The 24,488-nt window shown below is 40.3% G+C and overlaps 1 protein-coding gene across 2 annotated transcripts; it reads right to left on the bottom strand.

The window, feature by feature from the left end:
• Positions 1-787: 787 nt before the first annotated feature.
• On the bottom strand, positions 788-24,419 carry ccdc59 (coiled-coil domain containing 59). Of its 2 annotated transcripts, XM_042077953.1 has the most exons (5): positions 24,179-24,275; positions 8,935-8,974; positions 8,125-8,482; positions 7,704-7,791; positions 788-1,247 (listed from the first exon to the last, which is right to left on the bottom strand). In XM_042077953.1, exons 2-5 carry the CDS (start codon positions 8,969-8,971, stop codon positions 1,083-1,085), a joined length of 648 nt encoding a protein of 215 aa, XP_041933887.1. In that variant the 5' UTR covers positions 8,972-8,974; positions 24,179-24,275; the 3' UTR covers positions 788-1,082. The 2 variants fall into 2 exon arrangements, with proteins under 2 accessions (XP_041933887.1, XP_041933886.1); XM_042077952.1 differs by lacking the exon at positions 8,935-8,974 and having other exon boundaries at positions 24,179-24,419.
• Positions 24,420-24,488: the final 69 nt, after the last annotated feature.

The raw sequence follows: 24,488 nt of genomic DNA, 5'->3' as shown, positions 1-24,488 counted from the left end.
CCCAATCTGTGAATTAGTAAAACACTCAGCACACAGTGAGGTGAAGCACACACTAATCCTGGTGCAGTGAGCTGCCTACAACAACAGCGCCGCTCGGGGAGCAGTGAGGGGTTAGGTGCCTTGCTCAAGGGCACTTCAGCCGTGCCTACTGGTCGGGGTTCGAACCGGCAACCCTCCGGTTACAAGTCCGAAGCGCTAACCAGTAGGCCACGGCTGTTTATATGCAGGAATAAACCAAGGAAGAATGATGCAAGCACTATGAAGTGGAGATTTCTGCCACTGAGTAAATTAATTTTGAGAAAACAGCTATAGTAATTGGCCAGTGTCACTAAAACAAACTGAAAGAAATGGAGACCCCCACACCCCACCCCTACCCCTTTGAAGAAAAGCTGTGCAGAACCCACATTTTGACAATGAAATGAATATATCGGTATACCGTTTTGACATCACAGAGCCTACTCAGATGTCTTTCAGCATGTTGTCAGAGAGGACCTTGAGAACAGCTCAAGCTGTGATGATTAACTAGGTCCTTTAAAAAGCCAGCTCGCAACTAGTTGGTTTGCATGCCAACTTCGACGGATATCTGGACAACGGTTTTTAGGCGTTACCAACAAAAAGGTTGTGTATTTACATTCTGTTGGCATTTTAAGGTAATTTTGGATATTTTAAACTAAAAATATTCCACATAGCACCTTTAACTGTACAATGGATTGGCCAATTTACTGGAGCTTCCTATAAGTCCAAGAAAACAGACCTTAAATCACCAATCTTCACAAATGCCATCAGCTTTCTGATCTACGAAAAGCTTTATTCATTATGTGGACATCTTCCACAAATCCTCAATTTTACAAAAACTTAATAGGCAGTCATAATAAACTGCAGTGAAGATTATGAATATAATTAGGACAGTACAATCATTGTTAATTGTATACCACAAATCAATTAAATATAACCACTCTAAATACAGTTTAAGATAGACACAATCTGAAAACTTTGACTTGGTCCAGTATGTACAGTTGCTTATGGTCTTTAATTTCCAAGTGTCTGTCATTTTGTCCAAAACAAGGATTATACTCTCCTTGTCATTTTTTTGTGTCTTGGATCTTCTGAAGCAGCAGTTCCATCTGTGCATTCAAGTTGGGTTGGCCTTTCTTGGTTTTTTTCTTCAGCAGTTGATATGTTGCCTTTTTCTTCTCTTTATACTTTCGAAGGGCCTCCTCTTTCGCTGCTGTATATTTTTGATATTCCTATGAAAACAACATGATTCAGTTTCAAAAGTATTTCCCATATTTCATGCATTCCCCATTCATCATGTAGGCCCTGTCAATGGGATGTCCCACATTGTTAGTGTAAAGTGTTCATTATACTCGACGCATTGGTCATTGACAATACTATCCACCATTCAACAGCTATGTGAGTAGAAAGAACGTTTGTTCATTAAAAGCGTGCCAACAAATGGGTACCCCAGATTATTTGTTTAAATCCTGGGTGTTTTTTTTGTTTATATGTGTGCGTTTACACTGCCAATCATTGCCGGTTGGAATGAATAAATGCCAATTTCTGCCTTTTAAATATAACACCTGCCAAGGGCTTTACGGTAGCTACCGTGTCAGTAGTATTTACAATTCAGTTATTGCTTTTTACATTTACATTCACTATTTAGAATAAATTCTTTCAGTTGTAACTCAAAGTGGGGGCTCACACTGTTTATAATAATATTCACTGCAAGGGAGGTTTAATACTGTAACAGGTTTAATAATACATTTTTATAGTAGCCATTTCCATAGGCTAGCCCAGGCCTTTTGACACCCTATGCGAGAGAGTAACCCTAGACATATCCTGCCTGGTGCATCCCATGTAAACGCCTCCCTGTGTGTGTATTGCTTAGGCCTGATAGTGGGCTACGATACATGGTTTTAATAGTCTGCTTAGTGGGAGTGTTACATTTGTATACTACACATACCAATAGCCTCATATTATTCAAAAGTATACCTTCCGGAAGTTCCAACCTTAGCAGGAGCACTGGGACCCATGTATCCCTGCACAATGTGCCTACTTCAAAGAGAATGGTGGCGAAACATAAATCACTTATAAGAACAATCTTTCAGGTCAGCCTGGTTCTGCCCACTTAGTACATTTGATCACACCTTTGATCAATGCACTCTTGCAACAGTGGAATGTGGTATGAGATATCGTCAGAGTCCTTTTAGGCAAGTCCCTCCACTCTGCGGCCATATTGCAACGCACTTTGGGCACTTATGATCACAACACATGATTGGCACAATGTATTCACAACATACCACACGATGGCACAATGTCAACTTTTGGCGGTGGAAGGGGCAGGATGTGTATAGACGATTGCTATATTTACATTACAAACTCACCCCATACATTTCTATGTGAGATTCTTTGAGTGCTGAGTCTCCGTATTTGAAAGTCTCTGACATGTAACAGCCCTAGTCATGTAACTAGGTCTGTCCATCTAGTGGTAATACAACATAGGTTCTCAAAGTGCCCCCCCGAAACATTTCTGGCGGCCCACAATAACATCTGTAAAAATGTTAAAAGTGTACATTAAATTGCTTTGAAAGAATGAATCTCCGTTTAGTGGTGTTTAGCGGCATCTATAGGCATAAGCGGTCACGGGACCGACCGATCGCAATTGACCTCACTCCCTGAAGGCCATCAACAGAACTGTGGTTGTGTGAAGATAAGATGGAGATGGTGGAGCGAGAGCCAGAGCGGGAGCCGGGCCCCTCGAGAGAAAAAACGTTACGTCAGCGAGGAGAAAAGGCAGTTTCAAGATAAATGGACAAACGATTACTTTGTCGAACCTCACAGGTCGGATAAAGTCGTTTGCCTGATCTGCAGGCAGGTAATTGCAGTGGGCAAGGACTTCAATATAAAACGCCATTATGATACCAAACGTAAAACCTACGATAAATTCAGTGCCAAGGAGCGCACAAGTAAGGTTGAACAACTTAAAAGAGGATACAGGACGTGCAAATTTACATTATCGAGTATTTAAATTACTTATGTGGAGATAACACTCGAAATCAGGCATTGAAACCTCATACATTCACTAAATCCAGGAGGTGTATGCGAGAGAAGCCCCTGACTGCTGCAGAGCACGTGTCACATGATCGCTAGTGGGTCCACGTTGTCACACACACGCCTAATGTTTATTTTGTGCAGCTAGACTAGCCTACTTGGGATTTTGTGCGGCTACTATTTTAATAGTCAGTTGTAAGCAAATAACTCTTCTCATGTAACCCTTTTGTAAATGGACTGAAGTTCGCACTACGTTTATCGATTATGCTAACCATTCTCTATGGGATTTCTCATATACATTAGCCACCCCTAGCAGTCAGTTTTCACAAATTTGGCTAAAACCGGCGAAGCTGTAACACAGGCTAGCTACGTGGTAGCTCAACAAATAACTAAGCGGAGCAAGCCGTTTAGTGACAGAGAATTTGTGCGAGACTGCATGTTGAAAGTGGCCAACATTGTATGCCCAGAGCAAAAAACAAAGTTCCGTGACAGTGTTTCGTTTCCATTGCAATGGATGAAAGCACATATATTTCCGATACAGCGCAATTGCTGATTTTCATCCGAACAGTCACAGAGAACTTTGACATTGGCGAGGAGCTGCTAAGCATTGAGAGTATGAAAGACACAACAAAGGGAGTCGACATTTCGTGATGCTGTGTGTCGCAGTCTCGATGCATACAAAGTAAACCTGGCACCTGGCATCTATGGTTGGTGTCACAACAGATGGAGCACTGGCAATGGTCAGGAGTAGGGCAGGTGCCGTGTTGCTGCTCTCTGAAGAAAGCGGTCAACAACGGAGGTAAGAAACTAGTCAGATACCACTGTATAATACACCAAGAAGCGGTATAACCAGGGCTCGATATTAACGGTTGCCCAAACCATTCTCTCACCCCTGGTTGCCCCAGTGACAACCACAACATTTCCCCACATAAGTCTAATTATTTTGCTTTTTTTTATTGTTGTTGTTGTTATTATTATTCTTTGTGCAAACATGATATTTTATCGATGGTATTTAATCCTTGATATTTATGAATGTGTCAGGTTTTTTTTTGATTCCCGCTCCCAGTCAAAATTTGTTACATTTTCACTCGTTACAAAGGACTCTTCAGCAAGTATCTAAGGAAACTTTAACACTACACTATACTATCACGATGGCTCGTCAACGTTAACGTTGTCAATGTTGTTAACAATGGCGATGACTCGGAGCCTGAAGCGATGAAAAAAAGGAAGCTATGTTTTGTTAAGGGATGGCAGGCGAAGTGCCCCGGCATTTTCGAGGAAGCAGGTAAACTGTTCTGCCGACCCTGCATAAAATATCCTTCGTTAAGTGACAGAAACAGTTCACTGGTCCAGGGAAACGAGTTGTATAGGAGGACAGGACTAGATAAGCACTGGCAGTCAAGGCCACACGGTCAAGCTGCAAAGCGATTCATCGAATCAGAACGTGCGGAGGCGGGCACTCCAATTGAGGGCCAATGTATTCCGCCATGCAGAAAATTAGTGACGCGCACCATTCGATCCTTTGCAAGCTGTTCAACACGGTGTACCACATACTCAAATTTGACCGTTCAACTCCACGCCTACTTCAACTTCAAATAAAGAATGGGTTGGGACCTGGCAAAATTGATGAGCTACGGTTCAGATCAAGCATGTAGAAGGTAGGCTATGTTTTTTTTTTTCTGCCGGGACAAACACAAAATTCTACCTATTTATTTATTCTATTTATTGCAATCTGTCCAGACCTAGGCCTACTGGTTTAATATAAATACAATTTCTTATATTAATCATATATTAATCAATTCATAGTAACTGCATAATTGTGATTTAATGTAATTAAAACAAAGTGCTGTATATGACAACTTATCTTAGACCTACATGATTGATAATTGCATTAATGAAATGTATTAACATGATTGTGTTAAAAGTCATTGTTTAATAAAAGTTGAATAAGGTAAGGTTTTCTAAAATTAAAGTATTGGATGTCTAATGTACAACACTACAGTAAAAGTAAAAATAGACTACAGTTATGATGTTTGAAGAAGCAAAAACTTCGGCCTATATAACACTTATTCATTTTCCTGTTTTTTTATTTTCCAGACTTACACCATACATTGCTGACAGCATCCGTCAGTCAGTCATTAATGGCTTGAGAAAGGCCACAGGCATATCCATCTTATTTGATGGGTCGACAGACAACACTGCACAGGACGTGGAAGTCATCTATGTGAGCTATGCATGTGATGGAGTGGCCAAGACGTTGTATTTCAGCCTCCAGCCTGTCATACACGCCCATGCCCAAGGATTTAATGATGCCATACAAAAGGCCTTTGCGGATCACGGCATTGATGATTGGAAGGAGAAGCTTGTTGGTGTGGCATGTGATGGAGCAGCTGTGAATATGGGCAGAAACAACAGTGTAGCCACCCGCATCAAACAGCACTCAGAATGCGCCATAATCACGCACTGTGTTGCTCACAGGTTAGAGCTTGCCATACTTGATACAGTAAAGGACATTAATCTAATTGAGAATGTTAAAGAGGTCCCGGCGCAAAATCCACAAACACTATAGGAAGTCATCCAAAGCACTGAGGGAAGTGCAAGAGATTGCCTCTACCCTGGGAGACACGTTCCTAAAACCTAACCGGGTGGATGGCACTCGGTGGACCCCACACATGCATTGTGCACTCGAAGTCCTTGCAGGGTCCTACAAGGCTCTGCTTAACCACTTTGAGCACCTTTCCGAGGCAGGCCAGGCTTCAGCTGAAGTCAGAGGGAAGGCATTCTTTTTGAAAAAAAAAACACCTGTGTGACTTTAGATTCATCTATAAAGGCGAAACCAGTCGTTTTGCGCACGGTGCTATTTTGAGAAAATCCATGATAAACAAACGTACAGGTTAAAATGTCAAATTTCACATTTTCGCATAGTTCGACAGTATACAGTCTACACTTTAATATTGTGAACAAATTTCACGGATAAACATACATTTTGACTGTTAAACCCTTACTTTATTTAGGTGAAGATTCAACAAATTAGCAGTCATTCCCTTTGTCCACGGCACAATAAGGTTTTACGGTAGGGTACGGTAGAGCTAATTTACTCATTAGGCTACTTGTTGTGTCAGCTCTATATCGTTCTTGGCAGATGTAACTGAATATGAATGTGAAAAGACTTGCCTTTCAGGGCACGAATGGTCAAAAGCATGAAATATCCTGGCTTCATTTTAGGGACCAGCAGAAGTTTTCCATTCAAGTAGGCTAGCGCATTTTAAAAGTAGGCTAGGCTATACACAATCTGTGTACACAGAACTTCCTCTCCCCTTACTTCCCCCGAAATGCATTAATTATATTCTATAGTGACACCTTTTGACCGTCCCAGGTATTAACTAGGGGGCAAAAAAGACTCATTGCACGGTTGAAACTGCATAGTCAGTCATCCGCTTCAAAGTCACGCTACAGTAAGGCTAATCATAGCTGTGCCCTCACACTATCACACGTGACAATTTACTTAAAAAGGTGATTTTCTCCTGGCGTATCGTGACAGGAGAACCATGCCAACTTTGGATGCGGTTATCTTAGCGATACTTTTTGCAATACCCTCAATATACATATCGTTGGAAAGCTTAGTTTATGGCTGTTCGTGTGAGTACAATAACATAATTTTGTACATTTTACCAAAGCGACTGCTTTCGCCTTGCAGGGTCACATTTTGGAATTAATAAACTTGTGTTAATAATTTATAGTATATATGATCTGCATTATTACTAATAGCTACAAATATTTAGTATTCATATTGATTTTTTTTATCTATTACACTAGTCTTGAATGTCATTACAGTGGTGGTTTGTAGGTCTAACTGAGTAGCTGTCACTTTAAGAAGAATGTGAAATTAGCTTTCATTGTCACGGTTTTAGGCTAGAGGAAAATAGATGCAATTCATTATGTTTTCTATGTCTTGTAATGATCATTTTGTATAATTTTGGTAAGCATGAATGACAGACATGACACATGAGCTAACGGTTTAGTTACCTAGAAGGAATTCTCTCAAGATGTAAAAGTTTGCCAATAGGTTGTGTAGCTTATTTCGGAAATGTCATTAAACCCAACAGTAGGCTTAAATGAACTAAATTCCCAAGGTAGGTTAGCAACACAAACTTTAGAGGTGCAAGTCAGCAAATCAATTTAACATTGGCCTAGGCCTACTATTATTTGTTCCTGTGCGGCCACAGCATCACTTAAACTAGCAGCCATGCATCGCAGTACTTATATTATGACATGATAGCTGCAGGTTAAAAGCTGTGTGTGTGTGTGAGAAGACACATAGGCTACGGGAAGCACCGACTGTCATTCTTAAAAGTATCGATAGCCTACTAATAAAATTTGGTATTGTAACGTTTCTAATTTCAGGGTATTGCAAAACTTTTGTAGTATTGATGCACCGTGCAACACTAGTCAAAAGAGAACAAAGGCTTAGTTCGTGGAGAGACAGCTGATGTGAGGAAAGTCTAGGCGTTAGGTGCACCAGTGCAACCCAGGAAAAAATGTAGTCTTTATGTTTACTTTTGCAAAACATTTTGGTTGCATGCGTGACCAAATTGGTCACACTCTAAAGCCCTGGCAAGTGAAACACAATACATAGTAGTACATTTTCCTACCTCGTTTTTTCGCTCACGCTCCTCTCTCTGTTTCTCATAGTCCTCCTTGGTCTGGCTGTAAGAGGTCATCTTCCATCTTTTCTTCATCCTAGAGGGAGATATAAAGAATGATAATAAAGATGATCAAGGGATGTGGACTTTTTCATATGGAAGGTCATTATTATGCCAGGTTACATTGAGGCCTAAGAGGCATTGTTGTTTGACACGACACAAAGTGTAGCAGTTCTAACATCACTAAGGGCTTTGTCAGGCTAATTTCTTTTTTTCAAATGGTTACTATTTGGGGAAAATATCTAATTGTGATTTTTCTGACAGATATTTTGATTGTGATTGCGGATTGCGATATGATTTTTTAAATGTCGATGTCAAGATTCAGTTCAATATTCCAAATGCCAACTTAAGAGTTGAAGTATGGTGTTACCTGTCTGACTGTGGAGTTGATGCTGGAGGAAACTGTGTACTGACATTGTTGGTCTGGTCAGAACAAACTGCCTGGTCAGCTGCTGTGATGATACTGACATTGTCAGGGCAGAATTTGTGTCGGTCCTCCTCCTCTTCCTCCTTTCCCATTGAAGCGGTTTTCCTTTCAGTCCGACCATGTCTTTTCTTAAGTTCTTCATTTCTTTGTCTTTGCTCCTCAGCCAAATAAAGGTGTTCAAGATGTTCTGGATACTTATCTGTTAAAAATGTTTCCTCTCCCTTGTTTTTACGTTGCTTTCGACAAAGTTTATTGTATTCATGTTTAACTTTTTCCCTCCTTTTGAAAGCAAACCCCAAACCTGCGTGACAAAATAGAAAACTAAATGAGCATTCAATTTCAAAACCTTGCCATCTCTGCATCTGATAACTGCTCCCCATCAAATTATGTTACAAGTTGTTATGTTGCTAATGAAGAATGAGCAACTTGCAAATCTGTGAGTCCTTATATTTTTGAATATTGCCTTGCCATTATCCGGGTCATCATAATGCAAAACTTGTGGACTTGATAACAACAGCCGCAATTTGGGATGACAATTCTGAGTGTTAACTAGCAATACTTTGTCAACATTGTGTTATGATGAGTATTATTTAAATTATTAAGGCACGTACACACCAAGTCCAATTTTTCGGCTATTGAACCATAGTCGGATCTAGAATGGGGCTGGGGGGCAATGCCCCTCCAAATGTGTCTTCTGTCCCACCTAACTATATGGCCAACTGATGGAAATTGCATCCAAATTTACACTCCTTCCTCTCTGAATTGCACGCAGAGTACTTGTCACATGCATATCCTGTGAACAAACGAAACCCAAGCTTTTCAATGATATTAGCGAGTTGCTGTGATAAACAGTTTAAACAAGAAAATTTACGCTTGCAAGAAATTCAGTCATATTTGCATTCTGCACACAGCTCTGCCCACCCATTAATTTCAGTGAAATATCTCAAACTCTTCACCCAAACCATATCAAAATAAACAGCAGACCTTACCAAATACAAAGACATGAATGTATATAATAGATTCCAGGCAATCCCACCTACACAGACAAATATATTTCTACTGAAGTAGCCCAATGTGGAACTCTGTGAAAAACTTTCTGTGGACCTTATAATGGTAAGATAACAACTGGTATCATTATTAGCCTAGTTTTTGCTGTGTGTTGATCATCACCATACAAGCTGATCAACCACTTTTAACCACTTGTTGCAGCAGTGGGATTTTATCCCATGCTCATTTCTACGGGCGGTCTCTGATGGGCTGTGCCCTCCACTCCTTAGCAGATAACTTGACTTTTGATGCATGTGACGCGTGTGAAATGGTTTTGAGAGTTGTAGCCTACAGTACATGATAGGCTATGGTCATTGTAATAAAGTGACTAGGCTTCACGGTTAACTTAAATGTTTTTATTCCTTTTCAACTTCAGGCATACACTACATCACTTTCTAGCATCCTGTAGATCACTCACTGACCTGACTCACTGGACCCCCTAGTGGTTCTGACTGTCTAACATTCACTATGCAACATTCCCTCCCCCCATAGTCCACAAAGACACACATTTTTTTCCCCTTTTTTTTCTCTTTCAAACAATGAACAACAAACTCTAACTACGAGGTAGGGGTTGACTACCCTCCTCGAGGCACCTACGGGGTTTATTCTTTATCTCTTCAGAAAGGACATAATCCTTGAGATAAGTAGGTGCCTTCCTAACTGTCATTTGATGACGGACACCGTCCTCCAGACACTGTTCAGGGGGTGCTTGCTCAACAGTCTCTGGTGCCCGATGCTCAGGTTCTGCCAGAGGTGGGCCCGTCGGATCCACCGGTAAACTTTCTTCTTGGAGACTGGTGGCCTCAGTCAGTTTCTGATCATACCGTGGACGAATTTGATCCTGATGTCGTCTTACCAGCTTACTATCCTGTGTTTTCACCTTCCATGATACTGGTCCCGTTCTCTCCATGAGCATGGCCGGAATCCACTTTTGGCCCGAGTACCCGCTCACATAGACTGGGTCCGACTGCGTGAACGCCCGGTATCGGGCATGCTGGTCATGATATTCTTTTTGTGTGGCCTGTTTCAGTCCGACTTTGTCAGCTAGTGATGGCCGCACTAAATCTAACTGAGTCCTGATTCTCCGGTTCATGAGAAGCTCAGCAGGTGTGACTCCAGTGGTGGTCCGAGGGGTTGATCGATACTTAAACAAGAATCTGGATAGCTTGGTCTCCACACTCCCCTCCCCCATCTTCTTAATTCCGTCCTTGAACACGCGCACAGCACGCTCTGCACAGCCATTTGAGGATGGGTGGTAAGGTGCTGTAGTTACGTGTTTTATGCCGTTTTTCTGTAGGAATTGTTTGAACTCAGCACTGACCAGGCTTGGCCCATTATCGCTGACCACAACAGCTGGAATTCCATGGGTGGGGAAGATAGTCCTCAACATCTCTATGGTCGAGGCTGACGTTATGGTATGCATTGAGTGGGCCTAAATCCACTTAGAGTAGGCATCAATAACAATCAGAAACACTGGCCCGCAAAAATCCAGATGCAGCCTCATCCATGGTTGGTTAGGCCACTCCCACGGATGCAACGGTGCTGATGCTGGGGTGGCTTGGTTGGACTGACACGCATGACATCTGCGCACTGCTGTCTCCAGATCTGTGTCCATGTTCGGCCACCACACATAGCTGCGGGCCAATGCTTTCATCCTAGAAACTCCTGGACACTTTCATCTCCTGCACACTGCCAGTGTCAATGCCCATCTTTGCATCCTGGCAGCCGCCAGTTGCGGGATGCCCTTGTTTTCACCCAACAGGCCAAGCAACGGCTTGTGGTCTGTGACAATGGTACAGTGCTTTCCAAACAGGTACTGGTGGAATTTCTTTAGGCCGAACATTATCGCTAGAGCCTCCTTCTCCAACTGAGAATACCTCCGTTCTGCTGATGACAGTGACCGTGACATGTATCCGTCTGTCTGTGCCGTTTGGAAACCTGTGGGATAAAACTGCTCCCACACCATATGGTGATGCATCACAGGACAGGTAGAGGGGTTTAGTGTCATCAAAATGCACCAGCAGTTGTTCTGACTGGAGACACGCTTTTGCTGCCGCGAATGCCTGACTTTGATGTTTTTCCCCATTTCCATGGTGTTCCTTTTTTTCTTAGGGGTTCATGTAGAGGCTCAAGCACGGTGGACACATTTGGCAAGAATCGGTGATAATAATTAAGCATTCCCAAGAAGGACTTCAGCTGTGTTGGGTTTGTTGGTGGTGGAGCATTTGCAATTGCTTGAACTTTGTCAGCCACTGGTTGAATCCCTTTGTGGTTAATTCTGTACCCCAGATACACAACTTCTGGTGCCATGAAATAGAAACGGAGACGGAGTCCTGCTGCTGTCAGTCTTTCCAGTACTGTCCCCAAGTTCTGCAGGTGGCTGGCATCATCGTCCCCAGTCACCAGGATGTCGTATACTCTTACCACTACTTGAGAAAGTCCTTGTAGTAAGTTATCCATAGTGCGCTAAAAAATGCCTGGGGCCGATGAGACCCCATAGGGCAACCTGGTGTACTGGTAGAGTCCACGATGTGTGTTTATTGTTGTGAATCTTTTGGAATTTTCATCCAATATTAGTTGCTGGTAAGCCTGAGAAATGTCTAGTTTTGTGAACCTCTGGCCCCCTCCCAGCACCGCCAACAATGGGAACTATTGGGGCTGCCCACTCCGAAAAACTCACAGGCTCTATGATACCTTCTCTCTGTAATCTGGTTAACTCTGTTTCAACCTTCTCCTTTAGTGCATATGGCAAGGGCCTAGCTTTAAAGTACCGAGGCTTGGCCTCTGGGTCTACGTAGATCTTAGAAGTAGCACCCACTAACGTGCCCAGCTCACTTTTAAACACTTCCCCATGTTGTGAGAGTAGAGCATTTAACTCCTGCTGCTGACTTACTTGCAGTTTGAAAATGGCTGTCCAATCTAGTCTAATCGCCTTGAGCCAATCTCGGTTTGGGCAGGGCCAGGGCTCTAACCACCAGTAATGGCAACTGCTTTATCTGCCACTTGTAGTTGACCTGTACATGCATCTTGCCTAACACATCTACTCTGTCTCTGGTGTAAGTGTAGAGGTTTATTTTAGCAGGAATAAGTTTTCCTCCCTCCATCTGCCTATATGTGTCCTCATTCAAGATTGTCACACCTGCACCTGTCAATTTCAAACGTCAGGTCATGTCCATTTACTGAGAGTTGTTCTTTATATGGCTCTACCCCATTTTCCTCCCTCAGGTTATACAGCATGTGAGTGCAATCTTCGACTTCATGATTTTATAATTTTCCTCCAGCATGTGGGCTGCACCCCGTGCGTTCCCTCTGTTCTGTCTGGGCTGCCTGCATTTTCTCGCCAGATGTCCTTTTTTCCGGCAGTTGTGACAAACTGCAAAACGGCAGTCTGCAGGCTCGTGAGTTCCGCCACATCTAAAACACCCTGCAGTAAACGGTTTCTGACTTGAGGCCACAGGCTGTAGTTTGTGAACAGGCCCCTCCGTTCCAGGCTGCTGCAACTCAGCTACATCTTTCATCGCTGTTTCCATAGCTGTCGCTAAATCCATTGCCCTCGCTAAAGTCAGTTTATCATCCGGTTCTGCTAACAGAAGGCGTTGGATGTGGTCGTTGTTTATGCCACATACCAGTCTATCCCTAAGCATGTCATTGAGTGATGTTCCAAATGCACAGTGTTCTGTGAGTCTCCTCAATTCAGCTACAAAGGCTGTGACTGACTGGCCTTGTTGTCTGACTTTCAAATGAAACTTAAAACGTTCTACAATGACGCTGCGCTTTGGTGTGAAGTGAGAGCTCAAAAGCGTCAATAAGTCTGTCAGGGAGCTATCTCCCGGCTTACCCAGCTGACACAAATTCCGCAGAATGGCATATGTCTTCCCTCCACATGCACTCAGGAATCAGGCATACACTACATCACTTTCTAGCATCCTGTAGATCAGTGGTTCTCAAATGGGGGTACGTGAAGGCACTCCAGGGGGTACGTGAGATTTATCAGTTCCAAAGTTCAATAAATTAGACACTGATGGCACAGTGTATGGGCCGCCCTTCCTGCGAAACAGATGTTTTCAAAGCATCGTTTTGCTTGCTTGAAGGCGACAGTGAGACTATTTAAGATGACGCGTGGTTGTCGTGAGAGCACGAGTCAGTGGCGCCGCACACACTGCGTGTATCGGCCTACCATCAGGCTACTCAGCTACGAGAAGAGATAGAATTCCCCCTGTTTGTATATTCACTCCAAGTTGGCCTACCATAACTTCCCAACTCTGCACTGTAGCCCATAAACTGCATGACAGCCCAGATAGCAGTAGACTCCGGACAGACTCCGCCTTCAAACTGGCAAATCCGTGTAACTGTCACCTGTTTTACTGTCGTGATGGAGACATTGACCCGGATCAGACACCAGGGGGCGGGAAGCACAGTCACAACTGATAAGGCAAGCCGTCGTGAAACGGAAGCGCAATGTTTAGTTCTACGATTTCGTCGACAGCCTTACCGCCGCCAGAGCGGAGTTAGACATTAACGAAAGCGGTTGCTGAACACGAGAGCTAGTGAAAAGAAGAGTTCGTTTGATTTGTTTCAGGTAAGCCTATTTGCTTCAACTATATTAGAATGAAATACATTATTTTTGCTTTCATATAATGTTAATGGCTCCTTTTGACGTTTACGCTACTTTAAACTGGTCTTGGACAATTAGATGAAGCCCGGGTATACCCTGAGGTTTCGAAGGCTATATCAAGCTAAGACATATATTTTATATTCTTAGGTTCAATGGGTAAATACACACAGATAATTAAATAATTTGCACAGATAAAAAGTAATCAAAAAACATTGCTTTATTATAAAGGAGATAAATACAGAGAGGGGACATGTTCAAATGTATAACTAAATCAAACAGTTAAGCCACAGGTTTTGCATGAACATTTTCATAGGATCATTTAAATAGTCATCATTTAAAATAGTTGACGGTTACATTATGTAGGAAAGCAACCTAACTTGTTAGTGAGGTGGAATAGTGCTTAATTGGTGGACAAATCTATCAATCAGTCATGGCAAATTCTCATTGGTTTTAGGGGAGGGTCTTAGAAATGGAAGGAGAGAGATTATCTAGCCTCGTTGAGGATAACGGAGGATGAAGATGGCTATGTGTGCTTGAGCACCTTATTCGTTTACCAATATCAGGATAATTGAGTAATAGGCTACGCCAGGGGTGAGTCGTTTAAGATAGAAGCATTTTGATTTTGCATAGCCTCCTAGGTGCTTTGTTTTTTAATAGTTAAGGACGGTAACGTTATTTTTTCCCCACTGTACATACCGCCAGTAATGTTGTTCAGGTAGTAGCTTGCTAGGTAGATCACTTAGCCTACAGCTTACCCAGAAATTAGCTTTTTGTGTATGTTTATTGGTTTGCAACAAGTAGTGTAGACGGGAAACATCGCTGCTCAAATAGCGCCACGAGTCACCAGAGCACTCGTGGTTCCTTTGAGTTGGCCAACGTGGGAGCCACACCACTGAATAGCGCTGCTAACTACCGGAAGGTTAGCAGTTCCATTCAGCCACGAGGGATTGGAAACTACAGTTGCTGAACGCTACACCGACGCCATGGGGTGCACACCAATGTCGCTGTGTTCGTGAGTAACACTCATTGAGTGGACTAGTGAACTTTATCAGGCCTGCAACGGGGGTTATGTCTGCCTTTTTTTTGTTTGTTTTACATGCCGGCTGTTGTAATTTTATTTGTTGTATATTATGTGCCTGTGCTCTTTGTGATGGTATAATTGAAACTAGGGAGGGAGAGAAAACTATTTGTGTTTGACGACAGTAAATAGGATCCTTAGTAGAGCCTGTGTTTTTTTGGGAGGATTCCTGTAACGATCTTTTGCTTTGCTAGTATGTACTAAAGCCAGTATTGCTAGTTTCAGTGATTGTCCATAGGGAAGATGTGCTGTATATTTTTAGTTGTTGCTAATTATTCACTGGCGGAACAGCATTACTTTAAAGCAATGTGATTATTTCCTTACAAAGAGGCCTAACATTAGTCTATGTTCTAACTCTGAAAAACTTACCTGCATTTACCCTTGCTAGGGAAAATAAATTGCTTTAAATTATACTGTAACATGGGTTGTGATCTCCACTCACTTTGAATAGTAGATTAGTCAATTATCCAGGTGGCAACTATAGAACTCAGGTTTATGCCTTGTCGTGGCGGTAATCTCGACAAAAGGGCTACATAGATAACGTTAGCTTTTGGGGTAAGCAAGGGTTAATGAAATGTTCATTTTATTCATGTACAAATTAATTTAGCAATGCTTTTTATCCGAAGCGACTTAATTTGGTCAATTTACTTGTTACTTCAGGGCTAGTCTCCCTTAGAGCAACTTAGGCTGAGATTTTAACCCACAATTTCCTTCCAAATTCCTTAACCGCTACCGCATCCTCTGTAAGCCAGAAAATAATTGAGATGTGTTCTATGTAGTGAGATACGTGTTTGTATGTTAAAATAATGATTTTATACAGTTAGGAGTGTATCCAAGTATCAAATGAATCATGCCTTACACGATGCGACCTCCCTCCGCCCCCGTCTCTTCAGCCTCAGGACTGAGGCGTTCAGGTGGCGTGACTGGCGTGCCCTGTCTGCAATTCTCCCTTTCAGTAAGGTAAGTGTCAAGTCTTGTAGCACTGTTTAGCCTATGTTTCTGACATTTAAAACTCAAAAACCAAAATATATTACATAAAGGTGTTATCAGGGATTAAAATTCTCGTTTGTACGACGGACAATCGTCATTTGGAAATTCGAATCCCTGGTGGTGCACTCGTAATCAAAGATAACGGTCTCTCTAAAAGCTGAAAGTGGAACGCTGGATACGTGCTCCACTCTAGAATCTTTCGCCCTCAGCGTGCGCCATCTTGACTACATAGCGGGAGGGAGCATTTTCAAACTCGTGGTAATTGTGGTTGAGAAAACTGAAGCAGCAGCAATGGAAAACACACTTTACAGAGTTACAATCTAGTTATAACATAAACAGTGACAGATTCTTTGTAGTGCTGCAGCGATTAGTCGACTTATTCTACGTAATCCACCATGAAAATTTACAGAGGCGTATAGACTGGTTTCAGGTCCCTAACAATGGAACGAATTGGGATGTTGGCGAGCTATCTATGTTGTGAGATACGTGTTTGTATGTTAAAATAATGATTTTATATTGTTAGACGGGTATCCAAGTATCGAATTAATCATGCCTTCTCCCTCCTCCCCCGTCTCTTCAGCCCCAGGACCGAGGTGTTGAGGTGGCGTGACTGGTGTGAATTCGGCGTGCCCTGTCTGCAATCCCTGCCTTTCAGTAAGGTAAGTGTATCTTGCACTGTTTAGCCTATGTTTTACCAAAATATATTACATAAAGGTGTTATCAGGATTAAAATTCTCATTCGTATGACGGACAATCGTCATTTGGAAATTCGGGTGGTGCACTCATAATCAAAGATAACTGTCTCTCTAAAAGCTGAATGTGGAACGCTTTTTACATTTTTCCAATTTTCTTGTTCCAAGACTAAGACTTGTCATCTTTCTCAAACAAGATTCTTACATTTCCAATCTAGTGGAAGCATTACACACTGCATCACAAATCATTTATTCTCAAATTCAACTCAACTCAAATCATTAACTATCTTGATAATGTTGAGTCAAGTCATTTTTGTACAGGAAGCATTAGCCAAGGATTGTCATGTGTGCTGATTGCCTTTCTTGTCTCAACAGGTGAAATACATTAGTACAAGGTTTTGATTTTTAGATAAATTATCAACATCTTGGAATAAATTAACACTCAATATACATGATCAAACTACTGGCTACTGAGTTCAACTAGGGGTATTGGATGTTACTGTTTAAAAAGCTTTATTAGTAATCCTTTATACATTTGACAATCTTAACTTTTTAAAGCTTGAAATTCTGAACAAATACTGTAACTCCTTGATTTGTTAGTGACATTGACTATATAGTACAAATGGGTGCCAGACGTAAAATGAGCTGGTCCGCATTTGGCCCAAATAAGGGCCGCAATCGCCACTATCGAACACTTATCTGGGATAATTTGCACATTTGGCCCGGATCCGCCAAATAAAAAACACTTCCGATTCAGAGCCGTCCCAGAGCTGGGCCAGATCATGAAAACGGATGCGGAACGGTATTGGCCCGTTGTGCCAAAAGACACCGGCCCGGGTCCGTTTTGCAGATCCGGGGCCGGTGAAGCACCCGATTTGGTTCCCCACCGAATTCCTGTTTCCCCTTTGCTAAACCATGGCAATTGACGCCTCCTCCCGAGCTAACCAAACACAACTGGGTCTACGGAAAGCGAAATAGGACAAAATGAATAGCGTTATGTGTTGCAATAGCGTAATTGCATGCAATAGCGTAATTGTGTCAGTAATTAAATCTCCTGTCATTGTTATAACTTTCAAATGTTTTTGAAACCAATGGAGGGGGTATTGTAGGCTAATATGGTATAGTCCACTCTATATTAATCCATTTAACTTAAATTTTACAAAGAAAAAATAAATTAAATAACTATAATGGGAACGAGTTGTCAATCATGTGACGGTGGTGGATGGATACCACAGGGAAACACATTTTCCAAGTGAGATAGGGCATTCTGTCTTGTTAAAGCGCTTATTTGTATCAATAACATTCAATGTGTGGAACTGAAAACTAATATTGACTCATGAATGGAACTTTTTTTAAATAGTTTTTTTGTCGGCCCATAGGGGCTGGTGCGCGAAAAATGGGAATCTATTGTCAGAGCGCGCCAAGTTGATAAATTGTGAAGGTGACAATGATCTGTCACGTGAATGTATGTTCTTGCTGGCGCATTAAGGATGGATCCCAACATATTGTTGAAATTGAAAATAACAAACGAATATACATAACATAATGTCTAGTTGTATAGCCTATACATTTGCAATCACAGTGGTTTAGAAAAATAACATTACGAAAAATAGCACAGCCAAGTGCAACGGATGTTTCCAATTTCCAGCAGAACGAAAGAAACTAGAAAAGCATTTCCTGAAGGAAATACAGTGCATGAAAATGCAAAAATATGATGTAAAATATCATACAGAGTAAAAACAAACTATATTGGTTGCTAAGTAGATGAGGTTTAATATAGTTGGAATGACTGAACAGTTAAATAGGTGGATAGTTTAAATGGTTAAATTATTTAGGTAGATAGTTGACGATAACTGACAGTTGGAATGGCTCTAATGTTTGCTAGCAGTTATGCTAACTATGTTAACAAAGATAATAATGTTAACAAAGTTACTATGCTAACTAGCATGCTAACATTCTAGCATGCTAACTATGCTAACCATGTTACTTAGCTGACTTAGCTAATCGTTTTTAGCGGTTTTGCTAAAAATGCTAACTAGCATGCTAACATGCTAGTGCTAGCATGCTAACTATGCTAACCACGTTACTTAGCTGACTTAGCTAATCGTTTTTAGCGGTTTTGCTAAAAATGCTAACTAGCATGCTAGCATGCTAACTATGCTAACCACGTTACTTAGCTGACTTAGCTAATCGTTTTTAGCAGTTTTGCTAAAAATGCTAACTAGCATGCTAACATGCTAGCATGCTAACTATGCTAACCATGTGACTTAGCTAACTTAGCTAATCATTTTAAGCAGTTTTGTTAAAAATGCTAACTAGCATGCTAACATGCTAACTATGCTAACCATGTTACTTAGCTAACTTAAATTATTTAGGTAGATAGTTGACGATAACTGACACTTGGAATGGCTCTAATGTTTGCTAGCAGTTATGCTAACTATGTTAACAAAGATAATAATGTTAACCAAGTATGCTAACTAGCATGCTAACAATGTTAAAATGCTAAGTATGCTAACCATGTGACTTAGCTAACTTAGCTAATCATTTTAGCAGTTATGCTAACTATGCTAACTAATATGCTAACTATGCTAACCATGTTACTTAGCTAACTTAGCATTTTTTACAAAACTGCTAAAAATGATTAGCTAACTAGCATGCTAACATGCTAGCATGCTAACTATGCTAACCATGTGACTTAGCTAACTTAGCTAATCATTTTAAGCAGTTTTGCTAAAAATGCTAACTAGCATGCTAACATGCTAACTATGCTAACCATGTGCGTTAGAAGACTAACTAGCATGCTAACATGCTAACTATGCTAACCATGTGCGTCTAACCATTAAATGCGTTAGAAGAAGAAGAAGAATAAGAAGCCTAGGAAGAACAGTACAGTGCATTTTCATGCACTGTAATAAGAAGAAGCCTAGGAAGAACAGTACAGTGCATTTTCATGCACTGTAATAAGAAGCCTAGGAAGAACAGTACAGTGCATTTTCATGCACTGTAATAAGAATAAGAAGCCTAGGAAGAACAGTACAGTGCATTTTCATGCACTGTAACTAGAAAAGCATTTCCTGAAGGAAATACAGTGCATGAAAATGCAAAAATATGATGTAAAATATCATACAGAGTAAAAACAAACTATATTGGTTGCTAAGTAGATGAGGTTTAATATAGTTGGAATGACTGAACAGTTAAATAGGTGGATAGTTTAAATGGTTAAATTATTTAGGTAGATAGTTGACGATAACTGACAGTTGGAATGGCTCTAATGTTTGCTAGCAGTTATGCTTACTATGTTAACAAAGATAATAATGTAAACCAAGTTACTTAACTTAGTTAATTTAGCTAATGTTTTCTAGCAGTTTTTTTTATGTTAATAATGTTAATGCTGTTAACTATGTTAAAATGTTAACTATGCTAACCATGTGACTTAGATAACTTAGCTAATCATTTTTAGCAATTATGCTAACTAGCATGCTAACTATGTTAACCATGTGACTTAGCCAACTTAGCTAATCATTTTTAGCAGTTATGCTAACTATGCTAACTAACATGTTAGCATGCTAGTATGCTAACTATGCTAACCATGTTACTTAGCTAACTTAGCTAATCATTTTTAGCAGTTTTGGCAAAAATGCTAACTAGCATGCTAACATGTTAGCATGCTAACATGTTAGCATGCTAACTATGCTAACCATGTGACTTAGCTAACTTAGCTAATCATTTTAAGCAGTTTTGCTAAAAATGCTAACTAGCATGCTAACATGCTAACTATGCTAACCATGTGACTTAGCTAACTTAGCTAATCATTTTAAGCAGTTTTGCTAAAAATGCTAACTAGCATGCTAACATGCTAGCATGCTAACTATACTAACCACGTGACTTAGCTAACTTAGCTAATCATTTTTAGCAGTTTTGCTAAAAATGCTAACTAGCATGCTAACATGCTAACATGCTAACCATGTGACTTAGCTAACTAGCTACAGTGGGTAGGAGTCATATTTGATGATAAGTAACAGTTACAATGGCTGAACAGTTAAAAGGTTCAGTAGTTTAAAGGGTTAAAGAGGACTTTTATTTTGAAACCGTTTTTGGGAGAGGAAGCAGTTGAACAGGATGTGTATTCTTAATAGGGCCAGTTTGTATGCTTAAAGCCTGAGACTGGCAGTTGGTCCAGGTGGCCCGAACACCTGCCATAGGATTCTAATTGCTTAACGGCTCTATTGTGATGTCATCAGCCCATGTTAAGTCTATGGGGAAATTTTGATTAGTTTTTAATTAATAGTTTAAAAAGTATAAAAGTTACAAAGATGAAAAATACATAGCACCCATGTCCTAAGTAAGACCTACGTAACATAGTTTGAATGAAGTTTCTACGTTAAACGGTTGAAGCTGCATTAAGTGCGTTAGAAGAAGAATAAGAATCAGAAGAATAAGAAGCCTAGGAAGAACAGTACAGTGCATTTTCATGCACTGTAACTAGAAAAGCATTTCCTGAAGGAAATACAGTGCATGAAAATGCAAAAATATGATGTAAAATATCATACAGAGTAAAAACAAACTATATTGGTTGCTAAGTAGATGAGGTTTAATATAGTTGGAATGACTGAACAGTTAAATAGGTGGATAGTTTAAATGGTTAAATTATTTAGGTAGATAGTTGACGATAACTGACAGTTGGAATGGCTCTAATGTTTGCTAGCAGTTATGCTAACTATGTTAACAAAGATAATAATGTTAACAAAGTTACTATGCTAACTAGCATGCTAACATGCTAACTATGCTAACCATGTTACTTAGCTAATCGTTTTTAGTAGTTTTGCTAAAAATGCTAACTAGCATGCTAACATGCTAGCGCTAGCATGCTAACTATGCTAACCACGTTACTTAGCTGACTTAGCTAATCGTTTTTAGCGGTTTTGCTAAAAATGCTAACTAGCATGCTAGCATTCTAACTATGCTAACCACGTTACTTAGCTGACTTAGCTAATCGTTTTTAGCAGTTTTGCTAAAAATGCTAACTAGCATGCTAACATGCTAGCATGCTAACTATGCTAACCATGTGACTTAGCTAACTTAGCTAATCATTTTAAGCAGTTTTGTTAAAAATGCTAACTAGCATGCTAACATGCTAGCATGCTAACTATGCTAACCATGTTACTTAGCTAACTTAGCTAACTAGCTACTGTGGGTAGGAGTCATAGTTGATGACAAGTAACAGTTACAATGGCTGAACAGTTAAAAAGTTCAGTAGTTTAAAGGGTTGAATTGTTTAACAGTGAAATATTGTAGTGAGGACTTTTATTTTGAAACAGTTTTTGGCAGAGGAAGCAGTTGAACAGGATGTGTAGTCTTAATAGGGCCAGTTTGTATGCTTAAAGCCTGAGACTGGCAGTTGGTCCAGGTGGCCCGAACACCTGCCATAGGATTCTAATTGCTTAACGGCCGTATTGTGATGTCATAATCATAATGTTAAGTCAATGGGGAAATTTTGATTAGTTTTTAATTAATAGTTTAAAAAGTATAAAAGTTACAAAGTTGAAAAATACATAGCACCCATGTCCTAAGTAAGACCTACGTAACATAGTTTGAATGAAGTTTCTACGTTAAACGGTTGAAGCTGCATTAAATGCGTTAGAAGAAGAAGAAGAATAACTAGAAAAGCATTTCCTGAAGGAAATACAGTGCATGAAAATGCAAAAATATGATGTAAAATATCATACAGAGTAAAAACAAACTATATTTTGCTAAGTAGATGAGGTTTAATATAGTTGGAATGACTGAACAGTTAAATAGGTGGATAGTTTAAATGGTTAAATTATTTAGGTAGATAGTTGACGATAACTGACAGTTGGAATGGCTCTAATGTTTGCTAGCAGTTATGCTAACTATGTTAACAAAGATAATAATGTTAACAAAGTTACTATGCTAACTAGCATGCTAACCATGTTACTTAGCTAACTTAGCTAATCATTTTTAGCAGTTTTGCTAAAAATGCTAACTAGCATGCTAAAATGCTAGCATGCTAACTATGCTAACCATATTACTTAGCTAATCATTTTTAGCAGTTTTGCTAAAAATGCTAACTAGCATGCTAGCATGCTAACAATGCTAACCATGTTACTTAGCTAACTTAGCTAATCATTTTTAGCAGTTTTGTTAAAAATGCTAACTAGCATGCTAAAATGCTAGCATGCTAACTATGCTAACCACATTACTTAGCTAACATAGCTAATCGTTTTTAGCAGTTATGCTAACTATGCTAACTAGCATGCTAACATGCTAGCATGCTAACTATGCTAACTATGTGACTTAGCTAACTTAGCTAATCATTTTAAGCAGTTTTGCTAAAAATGCTAACTAGCATGCTAACATGCTAGCATGCTAACTATGCTAACCATGTGACTTAGCTAACTTAGCTAACTAGCTACAGTGGGTAGGAGTCATAGTTGATGACAAGTAACAGTTACAATGGCTGAACAGTTAAAAAGTTCAGTAGTTTAAAGGGTTAAATTGTTTAACAGTAAAATATTATAGTGAGGACTTTTATTTTGAAACAGTTTTTGGCAGAGGAAGCAGTTGAACAGGATGTGTAGTCTTAATAGGGCCAGTTTGTATGCTTAAAGCCTGAGACTGGCAGTTGGTCCAGGTGGCCCGAACACCTGCCATAGGATTCTAATTGCTTAACGGCTCTATTGTGATGTCATCAGCCCATGTTAAGTCTATGGGGAAATTTTGACTAGTTTTTAATTAATAGTTTAAAAAGTATAAAAGTTACAAAGTTGAAAAATACAAAGCCCACATGTCCTAAGTAAGACCTACGTAACATAGTTTGAATGAAGTTTCTACGTTAAACGGTTTAAGCTGCATTAACTGCGTTAGAAGAAGAAGAATAAGAAGAAGAAAAAGCCTTGGAAGAACAGTACAGTGCATTTTCATGCACTGTAATAAGAAGAAGCCTAGGAAGAACAGTACAGTGCATTTTCATGCACTGTAATAAGCAGAAGAATAAGAAGCCTAGGAAGAACAGTACAGTGCATTTTCATGCACTGTAAATACAGTTTGAAAAATTTCGCTTGCCGTACAGCCAGTTGTGTTTCGACTTACGTTACTTATGTGAGTACGTACGGTAACCTAGCAATTACGCAAGACTTTTAGTTTAGCAGCGTAAAAGGAAACAGGAATTCGGGGGGGAACGAAATCGGGTGCTTCACCGGATCCGGGCCAAATACATTTTGCTATCTGGGAGGCTATTTAAATTTTTCCCTAAAATAACCAAATGCATTTGTTCAACTTGAAGAAGAATTACGCACTAGGCTACATGGAACGCACACATTTTGTTTGCGCAGGAGAGAGAATGACAGCGCACAGGGACAATAATAATAATCGGTTCGGACTTGGTGTGTACACTTCAAATTTCGCACACGACTTTTTCGCATTTTCGCACCGTCATTTCGCATCGTGTATGGGCCTTTAGACTGTGTCCCCTTCATGTAATGGAACAGTTTCGCTCTATTAAATAGAAATAATAACACACAGGAAAAACAAAGAGTCCTATTTTCCTATACTTACCCTCGTTCAAACTTCCATGCTGTAATTTGTGTTCTGACACCCACTTCTGCTTCTTTCTATCTGCCAAACGGTGTGCTTTACGATCGTTATTTCTGACGATATTTCGACGATTTTTCTGATCGTTATGAACTGATGCCATTTTCCCTTTACAAAAGTAAAAGAAAATCTTGCTCCAGCCTTCCCTTGCAGTCTCTGGTTCTAGTCACCCAGCACCAGCACGGCCTCCGCATGTATAGTTAGACGCGATTTGATGACGAACATCCTGCTTTACAAAGCAAGCTCTATCGAAAATGAACATTCGTTCTGTCGA

This window comes from Alosa sapidissima, chromosome 22, assembly GCF_018492685.1.
Source record: "Alosa sapidissima isolate fAloSap1 chromosome 22, fAloSap1.pri, whole genome shotgun sequence".
Taxonomy (NCBI): domain Eukaryota; kingdom Metazoa; phylum Chordata; class Actinopteri; order Clupeiformes; family Clupeidae; genus Alosa; species Alosa sapidissima.
The sequence above is the reverse complement of the archived record's forward strand: the minus strand, read 5'-3'. Positions and strand labels throughout refer to the sequence as shown.